At 42.9% G+C, this 19,636-nt stretch overlaps 2 protein-coding genes and 1 non-coding gene across 3 annotated transcripts; 2 read left to right on the top strand and 1 right to left on the bottom strand.

Annotated features, from left to right (window-relative positions):
- Window positions 1-6,040: 6,040 nt before the first annotated feature.
- On the top strand, window positions 6,041-15,948 carry LOC133109715 (calcitonin gene-related peptide type 1 receptor-like). The gene is made up of 13 exons (XM_061219224.1): window positions 6,041-6,356; window positions 9,908-10,011; window positions 10,104-10,251; window positions 10,910-11,017; window positions 11,195-11,307; window positions 11,495-11,586; window positions 11,915-12,041; window positions 12,140-12,293; window positions 12,939-12,999; window positions 13,342-13,408; window positions 13,850-14,062; window positions 15,059-15,100; window positions 15,432-15,948. Exons 2-13 carry the CDS (start codon window positions 9,958-9,960, stop codon window positions 15,672-15,674), a joined length of 1,422 nt encoding a protein of 473 aa, XP_061075208.1. The 5' UTR covers window positions 6,041-6,356; window positions 9,908-9,957; the 3' UTR covers window positions 15,675-15,948.
- Window positions 15,949-16,439: 491 nt separating this feature from the next.
- trnaq-uug (transfer RNA glutamine (anticodon UUG)) lies at window positions 16,440-16,511 on the bottom strand. The gene has a single exon. It is a non-coding gene; the product is annotated as a tRNA-Gln (tRNA).
- Window positions 16,512-17,151: 640 nt separating this feature from the next.
- Window positions 17,152-19,332, top strand: cenps (centromere protein S). The gene is made up of 5 exons (XM_061219072.1): window positions 17,152-17,338; window positions 17,643-17,766; window positions 18,114-18,147; window positions 18,420-18,486; window positions 18,878-19,332. The coding sequence occupies exons 1-5, from the start codon at window positions 17,312-17,314 to the stop codon at window positions 19,037-19,039; spliced, it is 414 nt and encodes a 137-aa protein (XP_061075056.1). The 5' UTR covers window positions 17,152-17,311; the 3' UTR covers window positions 19,040-19,332.
- The last annotated feature ends 304 nt before the right edge of the window (window positions 19,333-19,636 follow it).

Genomic DNA, 19,636 nt, shown 5'->3' with positions numbered 1-19,636 from the left:
TGGCAATTAAAAATAATGATGTCCTCTGAAAAGGGGTGGTGGTGGTGGAGGGATTAATAATAAAAGAAAAAAAAGAAAGTTCAGTCGGTGACCAGATGGAACATTTCACTGCAAATGAAAACTGAATGAATACAAAGAAACCCACTCTGACCCAATTATTGGCCAGTGCAACTTAAGTAGTTATTGACAAAAAAGGGGGGGCCATCAAAAGTCATCTTCCTAATAATTTACTATATAAAGAAATGAAAAGTTAGTGTCAAAAATTATTACAACATCCCAAACACAAACAAACTACACTGGCAAAGAGGAACAGAAGTTGTAAGTTTATAAGCAGACAGGTGGACAATTAGCAGGACAGTTTAGTGCCATTGTTGATGTTTTTTCCTGACACAGCCAGGAGGTGGCCTGTTTATGTAATGTGGCAGGAATAATGCCAAGAGGAGGAGACATTTTGGAGATCTGGTCTCTATTAGCCTCTAATGGGCTACCTATCACATATAGGACAGATTTCAAGGTCCCGCTTCTGAGTTCTGCATGGTCTTGCACCAGTTTACCTAACTAGCCTGCTTTTACCTTATGAGCCCACAAGGTCAGTCCGTTCTGAACATGCAGGATACCTGGTAGTCCCAAAAATATTTAAAAACTGACGGGTGGTAGAGATTTCTCATTCAGAGCCCCACTAATGTCAGACACAGTCCCAATGTTTAAATTAAGATTAAAAACACCTTTGCAATCAGGTGTGATGTTGAGGAATGGCGGAGAGCCAGGCGCGACTAAGGGTAATCCCTTGTGAGCGGGCACACGAATGTGTCCGCCACTAAACCCCGGGAGGTAGAGGAAACGGAAAACAAATCGGAGACAGCTGCATTTAAATAAAGAAAATAGCCCCAAAAAACAGCTAAGGAAAATAAAGCAACCCTTCAAAACCAGGGCGAATAACGCAACCAAAATGAGGGCTAAAGGGCGAGCCCTGTAACCCCGGAACGGGGATCCCAAAATAAAAGTACAACCTAGTATAAAAGACTAGGTAAACAAAATAAACAACCGTGAGTCGCAGCTCCGGAAAACGCACAAACCAAAATACATACCGGGAACAACGTCCCTCACCCACAGGCTCACACGAGCCGAAAACAAAAGAGAAAAACAAAAGAACCTACAGGAAGGCATTTTCAGTGTAAACACACAATGAGCAGAACACCTTCCTTACCTTTTTTTTCTTTTAAATGCAAAACCCAGAACCAGCACAATACCTGACTCATTTAACACTGAGTCTACCGTGTGCTTACCAGCTTGGTGGCAGAGCGAACAGTGTACACCAAAGCGTCGACCAATAGTCAGCATGTGCTTTAAATACCTTCCGGAGGTAAGGCTCCCTTGGCACTAACGAGGACCAGGTGAAAATAATAAAGCCCCCTGGTGGTCACAACCGATACTACCTCCCAACCCTGACAGGACCCCCCCTACTAAGGAGCGGCCCCAGATGATCCTTCAGCCCCCCGTCTGCAGAATGAGCTCTGGGTCCAAAATGTCCCTAGAGGAGACCCAAGAGCGCTCCTCGGGACCATAGGGGCAAGCTTACGGGACTTGACCCGCAATGGCAGATCGCGAGTGGACAACCACACCCTCTGCCCTACCCTGCAGGAGGGCGGCGCCCGGCGATGCCTGTCAGCCAGCCTCTTTTGGGTGGCCGTAGCCCGTAAAAGCGCAGCCCGTACTTTCTTCCAGGTGGCCTGGCACCGCCGAATAAAGCCGTCCGCAGAGGGTACTTCAACCCCCTTTTCCAGCTCCGGGAACAGTGGCGGAGCGTAACCAAATTGCGCCTCAAAGGGCGAGAGCCCTGTGGAGGCGTTGCGCAGAGTGTTGTGCGCGTACTCTGCCCCTGTGAGTTGGCGACTCCATGAAGTGGGGTTGGCAGCGGCTAGGCACCGGAGCGTGTTCTCCAGCGTCTGGTTAGTGCGTTCCGTCTGTCCGTTGGTCTCTGGGTGAAAGCCTGATGAGACTCACCGAGGCACCTAACAGGGAGCAGAACGCACACCAGAATCGAGAAGCAAACTGGGGTCCGCGGTCAGACACCACGTCCTGGGGCAGACCGTGTAACCTGAAAACATGATCGACCACCAACCGCGCGGTTTCCGCTGCCAACGGTAATTTCGGTAGCGCAACGAAATGAGCCGCCTTGGAAAACCGGTCTACCACGACTAAAATAACCATTTTGCCTTCGGATGATGGCAACCCCGTAATAAAATCCAGAGCCACGTGGCTCCAAGGGCGCCTCGGGATAGGTAACGGCCGTAACAGCCCTGAGGGGGGATGGTGCGAGCCCTTGCTGCGGGCACAGACCAAACAGGCAGCCACAAACTCCCGGACGTCTTTTTCCATCCCGGGCCACCAGAACCGCCTGGACAAAAAAACCCTGGTGCGGTGAACCCGGGATGCCCTGCCAGCCGTGAGGCATGTCCCCACTGCAGCACCTGGGACCGGACCCCAGCGGGCAGGAAGAGGCAGTGTGGCGGACCCCCTCCTGGATCTGGCTCTAGGCGCAATGCTCTCCGTACCGCCGACTCGACCTCCCAGATCACTGGCGCTACGATCTGATCACTAGGGAGAATGGGTTGAGGATTGTGCTCCCTGTCGGTGTTATCAAACACCCGGGAGAGGGCGTCGGGTTTCGTATTGTTAGACCCTGGACGGTACGTCAAAATAAAAAAGAAACGCGCAAAAAACTGCGCCCAGCGGGCCTGGCGCGAATTGTGTGTTTTAGCAGTTTGGACATACTCCAGGTTTTTGTGGTGCGAGCATACCGTGAACGGATACTCCGCCCCCTCCAGCCAGTGACGCCACTCCTCCAAGGCTAGTTTGACAGCCAGATTTTTGCACCAACCATAAATCTAAACGGGACCGTCTACAACCGTCTTTAGTGCTCCAGGTAAAAGACCTGTCCTCTGGAAATTTAACCCTCCAAACATCCATCATATCAAACCTTTCCTTGAGAAGTTCTAACGTGGTTCTTTGCGAAGTGGGTTGTCCTGCTGGCCATCTATCAATAGCATTATTTAGAGTGACGTTAAAATCCCCTCCAAGCAAAACGAATGCATTTGGAAATTTGGACAGCCAATATAAAATCCTATTCTCCATATTTTCAAGTAAGTGATCATTGTCAGGTTTAGAATTGTAACCATAGACATTGGTAAGTATAAAATTGGTATTATTACGACCGGTAATGAGACACACATAATGACCGGCAGGGTGGCAATCTGAATGAAGAAGATCACCATTAAAATTGTTTCTCAAAATAGCAACCCCGGCAGAGAGCTCAGATCCATGTAAAAGCCATATGTCATTACCCCACTGTGATCGCCAGAACTTCACATCTTCAGTAGTAGAATGAGATTCTTGCAAAAAAAACAAAATCAGTTCAAAGCTGTTTAGTAAAAAGAAATGAAGCCTTTCGTTTTATATTTTGTCTTAACCCCCTGGTATTAAGTGACTATAGAAACAGACAAAGTAAAAGAACAGTAAGAAAATGTATTAATCTAGAAACAACCTATTTGGCAAAGGATTGGAAAATCAAGCAGAATGAGCAGCACCATATTAATTTCTTTTTCCACTGAAAAGGGAGAACAGCCCACCAAAATAAACTGGTTAGCCTTATAAAACTAAACACGGGCTTTAACTTTAAACAATCCACAACACAACGCAGTGTGGTTCAGTTACCTGGGTAATCTGTTAAATACTGAGGTAGTGAGGCTAACCAACTAGGTAAACCTACAACAAATGATAGGAAATGGTCAATTCACAGTCAATATTGTTGGGTCTAGATCTGGTTAAGCTATATCTTATTTTATATCTCAGCCAGGCAACAATCTCACCCTCACCCTGAACAAACGCACGACCGCCAGCAAAGTAGGCTATCTTGCCGGCATCTCTTGCTTTCTTGATCGCTGGCCACAGCTTGTTCCTTCTCTCCGCGTCCCCTCTGGAAAAGTCCTCTAAACTGCAACCGATGGTCTCGCAGATAGGGTGAGCTCGGAGTATTTTTTGTGAGTTTTCGCCGACCAACTTCTCAATCGCATCGGATCTCGCATTGATGAGAGTGGAGAGAGTTGAGACTCAAAGTTGGGTGGGGGGGGGTCTTGTGCAGAAGAGTGTACCATCAGGCATTTTCCTTAGCAATAGGTGGCTTGCTCGGAGTTGTCGGCAGAGGAGGGAACTCCACCTCTGTCATGGTCATTTAGTCAGAGTCGTTAGCAACCTCCTCGTTGTAGTCGTGACCACCACTGGCCAACGGGTTGAAACGGTTAGCATCACCACCGTTGTTAGCTTGTTTCACCCTATCTGGACCACGCTTTTTATCCGGCATTTTGGTTCCCAAATGAGTCTCAGACGTTCAAATGTGAATCTTGTTTCAAAATGAGTTCACCGATTGCGTTAATAAAACCCCTTTCACTGATTACAAAAAGTGTGGTGCAACAGCTCAGTAGAAACACAAGTGCTCAAGCCGCCATCTTGGAAGGTAGAGGAAACGGAAAACAACTCGGAGACAGCTCCGATTAAATTAAGAAAATAGCCCCAAAAAAAACGGCTAAGGAAAATAAAGCAACCCTTCAAAACCAGGGCGAATAACACAACCAAAATGAGGGCTAAAGGGCGAGCCCTGTAACCCCGGAACGGGGATCCCAAAATAAAAGTACAACCTAGTATAAAAGACTAGGTAAACAAAATAAACAACCGTGAGTCGCAGCTCCTGAAAACGCACAAACCAAAATACATACCGGGGACAAGGTCCCTCACACACAGGCTCACACGAGCCGAAAACAAAAGAGAAAAACAAAAGAACCTACAGGAAGGCGTTTGCAGTGTAAACACACAACGAGCAGAACACCTTCCTTACCTTTTTTTTTTTTTTTTTTTTAAATGCAAAACCCAGAACCAGCACAATACCTGACTCATTTAACACTGAGTCTACCGTGTGCTTACCAACTCGGTGGCAGAGCGAACAGTGTACACCAAAGCGTCGACCGATAGTCAGCGCGTGCTTTAAATACCTTCCGGAGGTAAGGCTCCCTTGACACTATCGAGGACCAGGTGAAAATAATAAAGCCCCCTGGTGGTTACGACCGATACTACCTCCCAACCCTGACATTAGGCTTATAATCAGTTATAGCTTTGCACAGTGGTTCTGGAGTTGGGTACTAGATGAGGCTAATGGTTATTTAGAATTCCACACGTGACCGGTGGCACTGAGTAGGCCTTAACGGTGCCAGTGGGGTTAGCTACAATCTTAGACACCTAGGAGGTATGCGTGGTACATGCTTTCTGTTCTGTGCACAAGGAAATTTTATTTGATGTAATAATACATTTTAGTGCCTAACATCCTCCTTTGTTTCTCTTTCCTGCCACTTCCACTCAAATCGCCAAATCATGCTATACAAAATAAATTGAATTGAATTGAATTGAATGATCACATCATAAATAAACCTTGTAGTATCCATGAGTTGCAGACATGATAATGTCATCAAATGTGGTAGGCATCAAAATATTGACCTTGTTATTACATTTGTGCCAGTACTACTGCTGGCTTGAAATAGGATGACTTGCGTAATTGAATGGCATTGTTCTAGTTCAATGTCTGTTTAAAAAAATAGCCTCATAAAACAAATGCAATTGTACATTTAGCCTCATAGTCATTGTTTGATTTGAAATACAAATTGTATTAGTGCAGATGAAAAACTACCAGTTTGACACAAATGTCCCAAAACTATTGAATTTACCTGTAGGTCTATTTTATCTGCTTTGTCCCGTGCATATTTCGTAGTGAGCTTGATGGAAGAATGCTTGCTAAACCAACGGAGTGATTCTTTACATTACATTACATTACATTACATTAATGGCATTTTGTAGATACTTTTATCCAGATTCTCGCAAAGTAAGCTTCATAAATGAAGTATCTAAACCGCCCACGAAAGCCCTCATATCCTCTTAAATAATCAAAGATAGTCGCGAACGTAGGGAAAAAAGCGCGTCCACGTGAGGGCTGAAATTGGCAGGCGTAGAATTTCGGTACAATATCTGGCAATTGCGAATAAGGAACTGCGAATCTGGAGCAAACTTCTGTCTCGTCTATATATGGACATTTTCTAAGCAAGAATGTAGTCACATCATATTTAATTTTAAATTAATTATTTTTTATTGTTAAATTGCATACCGAAAAAGTCCGTGGGGATATGAGAACTGCCTCGACAAGACTGTTTAAACGTCGGGAACTGGTGACATATCGAAATTTTTATCTCAACACGGTAGCTAAATAGAGGAACGGACTGCAGAACTGACTTCATACAGAGGCCAAAATACATACGGTATGTTTAGTTTACTTTATCATTCTTACATTGGGTTATATTTTTTGCTTGGGTGCCTGCCATTTGGGAATTGTCTGAGCTTTATTAAGGCTCAGCTTAGGGTATGGAACCAATCTTACATTTAAGGCATTTAGCAGAAACTTTTATCCAGAACGAGTTCGTGTATACTGCTGGATATTTACTAATACACTTCGAGTTGAGTACCTTGCTCAAGGGTACAATAGCAGCATCACAGTTAGGGATCATACCTACAACTTTAGAGTTCCCTAACTATTATGCTGTTTTTGCCTGAGTCTTGATACTCGCATATTAGTACTTGTGAGGAAGAAATACACAAGGCCAAACCGATATGTTGACACCTTTAGGAGGATTTCTATTGTTTTACCTTTTTTTAAACTCACATTTCGCTAATTTCATACACGTCAGCAATTGATTGGGTTACTGTTGAAATATCTAATTCAACATCTGATCTGATTAAATTCACATGTCTGTTGTGAGGTCTATGAGAACTATGCATTCCTTGTTCAGCTTTGTTAACCACCTCCATATAACGCAAATTTGCCTATTGTCTATATAGGCTAAAGGCTGTCTGTGTGGGCTTCAGGCAGGTAGAGCACTGATGTACTGAAATACTTGTTGCTCATTTCTCACTGGAATGGTTTTACATTGTTGAGGAAATCTCTGTACACTCACCGAGCATTAGGTATTTACACTTATTTTTTAGTCTTATAATGCTGTAGCCTATCCACTTAGGGTTATGATGTGGTGTGTATTCAGAGATGCTCTTCTGCTTACCACTGTTGTAATGTGTGGTTATTTGCGTTACTGTCACCTTCCAGTCAGCTTTGACCAGTCTGGCCATTCTCCTCTGACATCTCATTAACAAGGCGTTTTGTGTCTGCATAAGATTTTTTTGGTTTCTTGCACCATTTGCAAACTCTAGAGACTAGTGTGTGTGAAAATCCCAGGAGATCAGCAGTTTCTGAGATACTCAAACCTCCCTGTCTGCCACCAACAATCACTCCGTGGTCAAAGCCATTTAGATCACATTTTTTCCCCATTCTGATGGTTGATGTAAACATTAACTGAAGCTCCTGACCTGTATCTACATAATTGTATGCATTGCACTGCTGCCGTACAATTGGCTGATTAGAAAATCGCATAAATAAGTAGGTGTAATAAAGTACAAATGTTCAGTAAAGTGCTCAGTGAGTGTATACTTTCAGAAAGGTTTCTGTGTTTGGGTTTTGGGTTTTAGATGTCATATTGAATTGCCTGGAGAACAATGTACCCACACAGAAAATCTTTCTAGGGGCTACTAGGTGGTGAATATAGACTGTGCCAGTGCCATCTGTGGCTGGTAGCCCCACAGGGCGATGTGCATGTGGCAACTGCATCAGTTGGGATGGTTCAGTTGGCTAGGAGTCCACCATGTTTCTTCACTCTAGTGACAACATTGAGTGATGCACAACATGCCAAAGGCACACATTAAAGGTTTTCCTCCAACTGCACTCTATGGGAGCTTAGGTCAGTTAAGTGAAAAGGAGTGGTGGTGACACCATGTGTTTTGGAGGAGAACTGCATGTATGCACTATCCTGAAATGCAGATAATTGCACATCCAAATTAGGTCAGCAGTTGGCCACAATTTCACATTGCCAACTGTCATGCCATTTTAAAAACTCCCCTGCTCCCAGGAAAAAGTAGCCTGTTGTGCAGCTGTAGTTATAAATAGCCATAATCGACTCATGCTGTAGCCCAGGTGTTTTAGTGCTGTCTGTTTGTGTTTGAGCTAATGGACCATGCCACGGCCCAAGGCTGGTGAACTATCTGTCTCCCTGTCACCTGCTGGGGAGGTGAGCGTCGCGCCAGAATGGTTTTCGGGGAGAATTTACTGGATCTGCATCTGAAATTTAGAAGTAGTATTATACAAATGTTATTGTTGTATAACAAATTGGAATTTGACAGCCTACAATTCAGGGTCTTTAAAGTTTACCACATTTGCAAATACTGCATATTATTCCCATGTTTGCTGTAAATAAAACTACATTGCCCAAAGTCTGTTTGGTGGATCAGAGACCTAATAGGTTTTCATGTTGTACCTCTGTTGATGCAAGGCTTCTAAAATTGGCTTCTAAAATATTCTGAATTCATCAGGGACATTTCTTGCAGCATATTTTCCAAAAATAAAATATTATTCCGAAGGGATGTTCTTCTGCACTCTGGACAGAATAGTTTCCCATGCCACTGAAACACAGAGCTGAATAGTCACAGTTCCCTCTGGTTCGTTAAAGGCCCTGTGTAATAAAACAACATCATTTTAAATCGTTTTACTTTTACTTTTATTCTGTAGATACTGGTTTTTAATATGAAAGCTATAAAGTTCTTATAGTGCCCACTACAGGAGGATTCAGCATTTTCCATTTGGAGACTTTGTTTCTTATAAGTAGCATGGTATTTACATCTTAAGCAAACAGTAGTTCAATCATTTATTGTGCTGCCAATCGTAAGTGAAGTTGAAGGTAAGTTCAGACAAAACTTAATTAAGTCTAGAAAGAAATGAAAAATTTCTGGGTCTTTGTAAACTAGATTCAAAACATTTTCACTTCGGGATTATAATCAGCATCATCTCTCACACAGCTGGTGTGGGGTTTATTTGAGGTCAGTGCTCATGTGCTGGAGCTACATAGAGCACTATGTCTCACAAGTACATACACAGACTAAAAGCCAAATTACTCTCAGCCTCCACTGTTCCAGCACGGCCCATACAGACCTGCCAGTCCCGTTTGTCCAAACCACTTTCCTAGGTGTAGCTACCTGTGTGGATCCACGTGTCTCTTTTCTGTTTGTCTGCTGTTCGCTGCCTTTCCAGTGGCCCTGCTTGGGAGAGGACCAACTTCCCTGGAGTTGTTGTCAGTAACACCACAGTACTGAGGGCTGGAGATTTATATTCCCGTTGTACTGAATTCTAGGTCAAATGGAGAATAATAATCTGAAATGTGTGTCTTAAATCTTTGTTTTTTTGCCTTTGGATCAGGGGCAGTGGAAAGTTCTATTTGTTTACAGTGTTCTGGGGAAAGTCACGCAATCTCCTGTTTGAGTAAGATTATATTTACAGAGGACAGGCTGAAGGCAGTGGGGAGAGGGGAAACTCTCACATTGATATCCCTGATACCCTCTGAAGGGGGGCAGCCTGTAGTCAGTGGCTAAGGTACATGACTAGGACCCAGAAGGTTGGTGGTTCAAGCCTGGTGTAGCCACGATAAGATCTGCACAGCTGTTGGGTCCTTGAGTAAGGCCCTTAACCCTGAATTTCTCCAGGGGGGATTGTCCCCTGCTTACTAACTGTAAGTAATGTTGGATAAAAGCGTCAGCTAAATAACAAATTATATTTGTTATTTAGTATTATATTATTATTGTTATCTTCCCAAAGTGCTCAGATGAACACATTCATCAGGGTGATTTTTCCACTCCAGTTTCATCCAAATTATTTTTGTGGCTTGATTGCTTCAGTTGAGTGATCTAGGTTTCTCTGGTCCCACCCCAATTCCAGTAAGCAGCCGTTCTCTGGTGCCCCCTGTCTGAAGCTCACACGGTAACACCATGAGGAGGACACAGCTGTGCTGGGCGGCGTTACTGCTGCTGCAGTTTGCTAAGGTGAGTGTACGTCTTTAACAATGGATGAATCTTGCAGCAACCATGAAATAATGTTACAGTAAAGTTTTATTATTTTATCCCTGTAATCATAGATTCCCACAAGTGCAACATTCCAGCCAGAGGTCCCTGTGGCCACTGCAGCCATGTCATATGACCTGACCGTGGCTCGTCAGCAGATTATAGCAGCACAGTTTGAGTGCTACCTGAAAATCATCAATGACCCCCCTAATCTCAGTGAAGGTGAGCCAGACATTCACACACCTATCATGGTCTGAAGAGGAATTCTGAAAAATGTTTAAAAAAAATTCAAATCAGCCGTTGTGAATTCCTTTGGTTCTGCCCTGAAGAGGGGTGATTGGCCGAGGTGAGATCTCACTAGTACAACAAAAGCAAAACAGCTCAAAACGTTTCAGAGAAAGCATCAAATGTAGGTAAATGAATGCCTTAACACATATTCTCCAAAAAAAAGGACTGTTTTCACACTGTTGCCTTTTACATTAAGCTATTAGAGGTCTTATTCAAGCTGAGGAATGTGGTATATATTTCGCGGTGCCAGTACCTGCCAGAGAACTGCACAGATTAGTGTAAAGAGTTTCTATATAGGCACAGCATATATGTATGAATATGCTAAAACCATATGTAATAGACACTGTATTGATGTGAACCAATTCCCACTGTTGCCTGCTTCAGCAAGTCCGTTACCATGGAGTTGTCAACAACATCCATTGAAAATATTTACGATCAGCTCCTTGTACGAGTGGTAACTTCAGTGTATTGTTACACTGCAACCATACATGCTCAGAATGCTGGGTGTGTATTGCCACTCTGTTTTTTCCTGAGGATGTGATGTTGGAACACGCCAAAGTTTTACGTGACACAAATAGGTCCCCTTTGGCAGGTCCACTCTGTAACCGCACTTGGGACGGCTGGCTGTGCTGGGAGGACTCCTCTCCCGGGACGGTGGTGCAGCTCTGCCCGGAGTACTTCCGCGACTTTGACCCTTCTGGTGAGAACGCCGAGCATGTCGCCAAGAGGGGGCTGAACCACTTTGTGTCACTGTTATCTATGCACTCAATCTCCCTCTCTTGTGCTCTGAACATAAACTCACCATGTCTGGGAAGGAGTGGGAAAGACACACAAATTCAGATTGCTCACTGGTCCATGTTGTCTTGACCTGCTCTAGAAAAGGTGACCAAAGTGTGTGGCAGGGATGGGCAGTGGTTCCGCCACCCTGAGAGCAACCGCATTTGGTCCAACTACACCCAGTGCTCCGGCCACATCAAGGACAAGCTCCAGGTACAAAGAATCATTACTAACCTACTTCATGTTAGAGACTGCATATTCCAAATCGAACAAATGCTGTTGGGTCATTCTAAAGAAGGCTAATGGCTTCCTGAGGAAAACAATTTGTTTTAATTGTCCAATGCCAGGGTAACAGTGCTTGTCACTCTGAGATGGGTTCCCGAATGTGTTGTTTACACAGGCAGCATACAACGTGTACTACCTGGCCATTGTAGGCCAAGGCTTGTCTGTGGTCTCCTTGCTCATCTCTCTCTGGATCTTCTTCTACTTCAAGTGAGTCCTGAGCCCCCCTGTCTATCTCTCAGTCTGGAGCCAGGTTCCACACACATGTCTCAGAGGAGGAAATGCAATGATAGTTATTGAAATAAGGCAATGGCTTTGTAAACACAACAAACACATGCTATAAATAAAAAGCATTTTCAGTGAAGAATACTATATATTATATCTGAAATATAATTTGAAAGATGACGTTTGATATTTTCTGGCAGCCCTCACACAGCACTGGTGACGTCATTGTCGCTTATTGATTATTTCATCCCTTTTACAGTGTGGTATTTGCGAAACGTTGTGAACCCCTCTAGTGTTTCTGAATCCTGAACAGGAGCCTCAGCTGCCAGAGAATCTCTCTCCACAAGAACATGTTCCTCTCCTTCATCCTCAACTCCATCTGCTCAGTCATCACCCTCTCTGTAGTGACCAACAACCAGCCGCTGATAGCCAGCAACCCGGTGAGTGCGCTCTGTGCAGTCCCACAATGCACCTGGGTGATGCACTCTGGTGGATAACGGTTTGAGGAAAACTGTGCTTTCGCTCTGTCCCGAGATAGATGAGCTGCAAAGTGCTCTCTTTCCTGAGCTCTTACGCATTGGGCTCCAACTATTTCTGGATGCTGTGTGAGGGAATCTACCTGCACACCCTCATCATCGTCGCCGTGTTTGCAGAAGAACAGCAGATGCACTGGTACTTCATTTTGGGATGGGGTGAGTAAGCCTGTGGAAAACGGGGAGCCTATCTCAATTCTTGTCTATTGGATTATAGGCCAGACGATTCACTTCTACCATATTGAGTGATGAATGGGGTGAAATGGACAACTAGTAGCTCAGTCGGTATCAAATACCTTGAGGTCTATTGAATCTACTGTTTTGTATCTTGTTTTGTGAGTCTACTTCTGTTGTATTTCTGAAGCCAGATAATGTGGTTTCAATCAGGGAAGCAAGGCCCATTGCTTTCCATTATGGCTGATCCCATTAGGATTCCTGTTTCTCCTTTGATCAATACTGGGGGCTTGTCAGTGTGTTTACAATTTAGACAAAGATATGAAAAAAAAGAAAGAAAATGAACAAGATAAATTAGGTGTACTGGTCCTGAATCAGGTTCCTCCTTTGTATATACTATTATTATGCACTATTAACTAAAAAGTGTAACTGATCCTAGCTGAGCACTCCTACTCTGAGACCTTTTACGCATATGTGGCCTGAAAGCATTCATTGATGTTTTTAAATGAGATACCCTTTATACAGTACCAGCAGTAACTCCTTACGCCTCATTGGCATCGGGGACATATTGATGATGATGATGATGATTAACGTGTGTTGGATTATTGCTGTTGTCCATGTTCCCGGTAGTCTTCCCGCTTGTCCCTGCCACAATATACACTATGGCCCGCTGCTTCTTCTATAATGACAGGTAAGCTGTTGCTGAAGCCATTTGGAGAACAGCCTGGGTATGTTGCTTGCCAACATGCTAGCTCACCAGGCAACATTACTGTATATTACCAGACCTATACTGTTCCATACAAACACAGGGAAGCACACTTGTAGGCATTTTTTAAAGACAGGATTGTTTATCCCAAAAATTATTTACTGTATTTCATCTGCTTATCAAGCATATATTGTGTTTGATTTGCACTTTGTTGTACGTCGCTCTGGAAAAGAGCATCTGCTAAATGCCATGTAATGTAATGTAATGTAATGATAGCAGTTCAGCTGAGGCAAGTTCTTTTCTCTCTACATGGTCCATCTGCTGCAGTTGCTGGATCAGCGCACAGACTCACCTGCTGTATATTGTCCATGGCCCCATCTACACCGCCCTGCTGGTCAGTCTTCACACTGCATCCAAGGGCAATGAGACCTAAATGTGATGGTGAACTCTACATTTTAGGACATTTCTCATTTTTGATAACGCATTTGAATAACAACACCACATACCCAGTATAACATTTAAATGTTGTGATTTAAAATTGTTTCATCTTAAGAAGACTGGACACTTCTACCACCTTGAGACCTAGTTTTTTGAGGCACAAAACCTCACACAATTCCAGAACCAACCCACCATTTTATACATCAGTTGCTCAAACAAATAAAATCTTTGAGAACAAATAATGAGATTATGAATTTATATTATCAAGTTCATTTTAACAAGATAATGTGAATGAACCCGGTCATACCCCATATACACTGCCTCTGATCTCACCCCCCCCGCCCCCATTCCCCCTCTCTTCTCTCTCTTCCACACTACTCACCTTTCCTCCTTCCAGGTGAATCTGTTCTTCCTGCTCAACATAGTGCGCGTTCTCATTACCAAACTCAGGGTGACCCACTGCACCCAATCCAACGCCTACATGAAGGCGGTTCGGGCCACCCTGATCCTTGTGCCTCTGCTTGGGGTGCAGTTCATCCCCTGGATCCCTGAGGGACGCCTGGCCAAGGCCATCTACTTGTTTGTCATGCACATCTTCACACATTACCAGGTACACAGCGGAGCAGAGCGCTGTTTGCACAGTGTAATTTCACACTCTATTCCAAACCATGGTCAGCTAATAATACTGTGGAAATACTTTCTGCCTTTCGACACCATTAACAATTATTTTAATACATTTTGAGAAGAACATTTACACGATTTTCATGATTTAGCATTTTGATTTCTAATGTGATTCTTTGAAAATCCATTGGGATCTGGTGTGCTGCTTTATATTTGTAACTAAAGAGTATTTCACATCGGCCAACATGACCCAGTTCGGCTGTGTACCATATCAAGTTTGGAGTCATGATTTTGTTCCTACAGTTAGTGGACCATAGCACTGTGTGTTCTAAAGCAAGAGAAGGCAGCAGCCACATTAGCCACTGGCCATCTGAACCACAGCATTGCAGGAGTTTTTCAATGATGTTTACAACATCCTTGGGCTGGGTTCCCATCAGGTTGGTCACTCAAATACCATACTCGACGTAGCCAAAAACGGGCCAGGAGGAAGCACTGAATAATGCGAGGAAATTAATTTCCTGTGGTTCATTGCATTTCCACACCCGATCCTGCAGACACAGAGTTAAAATTCCCCTAATTTCGGCCCCTGAGGTACTTACGAAATGAACCTTTAATGTGAGTTCAACCACAGGAGCCCATTAGCATGCACAATTTTTACTCAATTCATGGATGGGGTGAGACGTTTCACAACCATTTAGATTCCTAGTTCAAAATGTAGACACATCCCACTGCTGCAATGCTGTCAGTTTATAGCCAGCATCTGAAACACTGGAACTCAGCCATCTCCTACATTTTTACACAATGCGGTCATTCAGCTGCACGGTTAATGACAATAATCATTCATCTTTTCCCCAGAAACATACTTCTTCTAAGAAGTCCCACAAGATAAACAGAAAGCCAAAAAATATAGTACATAGGTCATAGGAAAACTTTAATGCAACCATCTGGCAAACATGCACTGGATAATCGGTTTCTCACTTTCTAGGGGCTTCTTGTTGCAACTATATTTTGTTTCTGCAATGCAGAGGTAAGAGACATTGCTTTCTACATCTAATCATCTCTCTACAGTATATTGTTTTGGGGCAACTGACTTTCCCAACATTTATTGGTATCTTAAATCCCTTCAAGCCTGTGAGAAGCAGAGCTCGAGCTTACCTTTTTTGCCTCATGAAACCCTCTTGTGTACCACCCTGTTCCATCACTCTAGCAGGGCACTTAACCCGGGTTGCTTCAGTGAGTTTCCAGCTGTGTTAACTCCATTGGAACTTTTAGCTGTGTAGATTGTCTCTGAATACAGGCCTTTGTAGATGTAGATCATTGTAACTGACTGGTGGATTGATTGATGTATTTCTCTAAAGGTGCAGACAGTGCTGAAGCGGAAATGGACTCAGATCAGTGTCCAGTGTGTAGGTCGACTGGGGACCGTGCGCTCTCGCTCCCACTCCTACTCCAACTCCTCCTTCACCGAAATGAGCCGCGTCACCACCAGCCGGTCTATCGTACCCCCAAACCCTGAGCCCCAGAAAGTAGTGCCCCCCCACCCTACCGTCCACGGCACCACACACTGCAGGGCACCCGCAGCTGGACGTGCTGCTCCCTGAGGCCCGGCAAACAGACCTCCACAAGCCACAGGTGCACAAGGCCACTGTGAGACAAATGCACACAAACACTTCGGCATGCACTGTGTGTTCATGTTCAAATTAACATCAAGAGGAATTAAAAGAGGAATGACACTTGAGAGATGTATATCTTAACCAGTGACGAAAGATGGTTATTTTTATTATGTTTCTATTTGTATTTGTAATTTGTATTTGTTTTAATGTCTCGTTGACAATGTGGTTCCTTTGAATACAATAAGATAAAAACAATAGAAAATGTCAGTTCAAAACAATAAATATCAATATTCTACTGTGTTAGTCTTGTTTAATTTCTTTAACAGATATGGATATGCAATGTGGTCTTTTCTGCTTCAATGAGAATACAGCTACACTGTCTCCTGTATATCATTTTAAACATAAAGAGTAACTTGTTTTATTGTGTGGAAACATGGTTAGTTATTCTTTTCCATATTGACCAAATGCATAGAACAATACTGCCCTCTGCTTTACAAGAGATGCATCTCAGAATAAAATATCTATTGGGGGGGGGTCTGATGGTTTCTTGGATAACACAATATTTATATTTTAATTTTCCACACACGAATAAGGAGCAGGGTCTTCTTAGATTTCACAGAATATGCCATGTTGCCACATATTTTATTACACGAGAACCCGGCCATTTGTAAATACTCCGTGACCAGCTGTATCTTGTTTTATATTTTATGTTCCTTCGGCCTGTTCCAAGCGACTCCACCGTAAAAACACATGAGGTCCCACCGAGATTTGAACTCGGATCGCTGGATTCAAAGTCCAGAGTGCTAACCATTACACCATGGGACCCAGATGATCAGCATTATGGGAAATTAACATTTTTTTGCAGATAGATGGCCTATTGTAGATCTATAAATATATAATCGTGTAGCTACACCATCTCAAGCGATTTAGCTACATTAGCTACTCAGGTACACCAATAGCAAATAGCCTCGCTCTATTAGATATCCATACTAGCTAACTAGGCTAACTTAGCTTTACAGTTCATTGATCGTGCCACACTGTGGTTGACATAATTTCACCATAGCTAAACCTGTAAATTTGGTCCACATAATGGTTAGCAAACAAGGCTCCGAGTCCGAATAAAGTCGTTTAGTTTCTGACAAAACATGCCCATTGCTAATATTGCTTTCCCCGAAGTAAACCGGCTAGGATAGTTAACGCGACGTTACATACAGGAAATCTTTGCAAGGGCGACGCATTCATGTTTTTCAAGCCGTATTGTCAAATATTCATTAGAAATTATGTGATGTTCGTTTTACGCAAACCGCAGACAGATTTTTGTACGGTCACAAATAGGCGACTTATTAAAATGAACGAACAATTCAAGGCTAGAGCTATAATTCATTCGTTCTTCCTCCATTAGGCATCACCAGCGACGCTATTTCAACCAAAGAGATGGTTGGTTACACCCCGAGATCCGTTCTGTATTCCAGCTATGATATCTATGGTCTGTCTGGAAAGCCCGCGAAATAAAACATAAATTCATCAATAATAGCTAGCGATAGGTGAGAGGGCGTGTGAGCTCGCCTACGTTATATAGCTAGCTATATTTTTTTTCCAGGATTTGCAAATAATCATCGAAAGAAATGGGCGATGAATTTTCGCATAGCCAGGTTGAAACAAAGTTTCCATAACGTGTACTTGTTTAGCTAGGAAGTAGCTAGCACTTCAGCTTAGAAATGTGGTAACCTTATCCTATAATAATAATAATAATAATAATAATAATAATAATAATAGTAGCTTTTATTAACCAAGTCAATTAATAATAAATGTCCAAAATGATTATCAGATAGTTAATTGAAGTTGGCTGCCTTTTTACTTGTTTTATTATTTTGGCGTAAGATATGTAGCAAACCTTTTAAAAGTCACTTTCCAGCCTAGCTAGTACGCTTTTAGTGATCTTGTTTCTCTTTATAGAGGCTAAAAGCTGCGATACACTTCACTGTGGCCAGAATTTGTGAAGAAGTTGGACAGGATTGTGAGAAAACGTTCAGTAAACTGGCTATCGCTGCAATCAGTGAAACGACATTTAAGCAGTGTGGTAAGTCCTATACAAACTCAGCTGAACCATTGCTACATTCACTGACGTTAGCTAGCTAAGACTGAACTAGTGTTCTCATCTGCAGTGTGGAGGCTGTTTGACGGAAATAATCTTTCATTAGTTCATGATATGAGTTATATCTAGCCTGATATTTTATTATTGGTTTTAGCTAACCTGTCAGAAATTGTGGGTGACTATAAGCATTTACATGACTTTGCCATGGGTACGTAACTTTGTGCTTCACCGCCATTCCCTGCAACATTGCAGAATTTCCATGTGTATATAATGGATATGCTGTTCAAGATGATTTCATTTATGATATTCATTTATGTTCCTCTATATTTCAGATATTTTTGCAAGAGATTTGGAAGCCTTTGCCAGGTAACGCATTATTTTTTTAAATCAATCAAGTCTGTTTATTTTTTGAAAATATTTGTTTGACAGCAGTTCAGTATTTATGCATTATTTATAATGGCAAGGGCAGGCACCCATGGAGCATCCAATTTCAAGGGAACATGCCTTTATGATTAAGCCTTTAATTGTGGAGTCATTTTAAATACAATCATTATGGTTATCTCCAGTTGAGCATAGGGTTCCTTATTTGCTATCCTAAGTTAAGCGGTGGAGATTGTGTATTGTGTGTTTGACGTCAGGCATGCAAAGCGAACTACGGTCACTGTGGAAGATGTGAAGCTGACAGCTCGCCGAAGCGCATCATTGGTAAGGATGGACAGCGGTGTCCTCTAAGCACCTAGGAGCGTCATACAGAGCAACAGAACTTTATACATTATCACATTACCTAATCGAGACAATGGAAGTTCCACTTCAGGGAGAGGTCACATGCAATGTGGTTGGTTCTTCCACATTTTAGCCCACATTATGCTATGCTAGTGGTTCAGTTGTCTTGACTTTCACTCGATTGTCCAGTGTATATGAGGTAACAATTAATCAGAAGTGTCTGACTAGGTCGCTTTGCAATTCTCATTATCCACTGTTCAACAACATTGTAAGGAAAAAGTGATGTGATGCCACTTGAGATAAGTAATGCTGTGAAGCCTGTCTGCATTCTCTCAGGCAGCATACTGACACGTGTGTCTCTGCCCTTCACCAGGCCAACTATATTTCACAAAAAAGCGAAGAGCTGACCTCCATTACCAAGGAGCAGAAGGAGAGGAGGAAGAAACAGACGGGGAAGCGGACGAGCGGGGACAGCCTGCCGGAGGCTGCGGTGGTGGGACCCGACTCCAGCATGGCTGACAATCAGCTTGTTTAAACGTGCTGTGTGGTCTAAAAGATGGATTCCACTACCCGACTGGCCTGGGGTGTATCTGTCAGACACAATGGTGCAGTTTACTTAAATTGTGTACAGTGTACATGTGATTTATTAATTGTTAAGAATGAAAAGCTTTATCCATTTAGCAGTGAAAGATGGGTACTGTGGGTGGTATTCCTTAGGAGGCTGACAGCTGTTTCTGCATACAGCTGAAAGAGAAGCTGTCAGGACTGTTGGCCAGGTATTATTGTAAATTAATTTTTTGGGAATAAAACGTTTTGTGCCTACTTTTATACTTTCTGCATATTTATGCTCACAATTGAGGTGTGTAAACAGGAAGAACTAAGCTTTTTTTTTGTGGAAATCCATATATTGTTATAGATGCATATTGGCGTATTGTACTGGTTTAAAATAGTTTAAATTAGAACATAATGCAAATATATGCAAATAATTAGCTGTTAAGCTCAACCAGTTGATAATTAATTGTCCACCTGAAATGAGTCTGCCAACAGGTTTGGTTTAAAACATGGAATGTAATGCATACAATGTTATGTTCTTGCACCTCCTTTGGCCAGTTGGTACTGTATGTTCTGCCTG

The sequence above is a fragment of the Conger conger genome, chromosome 14, assembly GCF_963514075.1.
Source record: "Conger conger chromosome 14, fConCon1.1, whole genome shotgun sequence".
In the NCBI taxonomy this organism is placed as follows: domain Eukaryota; kingdom Metazoa; phylum Chordata; class Actinopteri; order Anguilliformes; family Congridae; genus Conger; species Conger conger.
The sequence above is the reverse complement of the archived record's forward strand: the minus strand, read 5'-3'. Positions and strand labels throughout refer to the sequence as shown.

Excerpts from the sequence above, each read along its gene's own strand:
- LOC133109715 (XM_061219224.1), top strand. The coding sequence starts at position 9,958 with ATGAGGAGGACACAGCTGTGCTGGGCGGCGTTACTGCTGCTGCAGTTT. Across the intron at positions 10,252-10,909 it reads CCCCCCTAATCTCAGTGAAG|GTCCACTCTGTAACCGCACT; the intron begins GTGAGCCAGACA and ends CCCCTTTGGCAG. Across the intron at positions 13,409-13,849 it reads CCATCTACACCGCCCTGCTG|GTGAATCTGTTCTTCCTGCT; the intron begins GTCAGTCTTCAC and ends TCCTCCTTCCAG.
- cenps (XM_061219072.1), top strand. The coding sequence starts at position 17,312 with ATGGGCGATGAATTTTCGCATAGCCAG. Across the intron at positions 17,767-18,113 it reads AACGACATTTAAGCAGTGTG|ATATTTTTGCAAGAGATTTG; the intron begins GTAAGTCCTATA and ends TCTATATTTCAG. Across the intron at positions 18,487-18,877 it reads CTCGCCGAAGCGCATCATTG|GCCAACTATATTTCACAAAA; the intron begins GTAAGGATGGAC and ends GCCCTTCACCAG.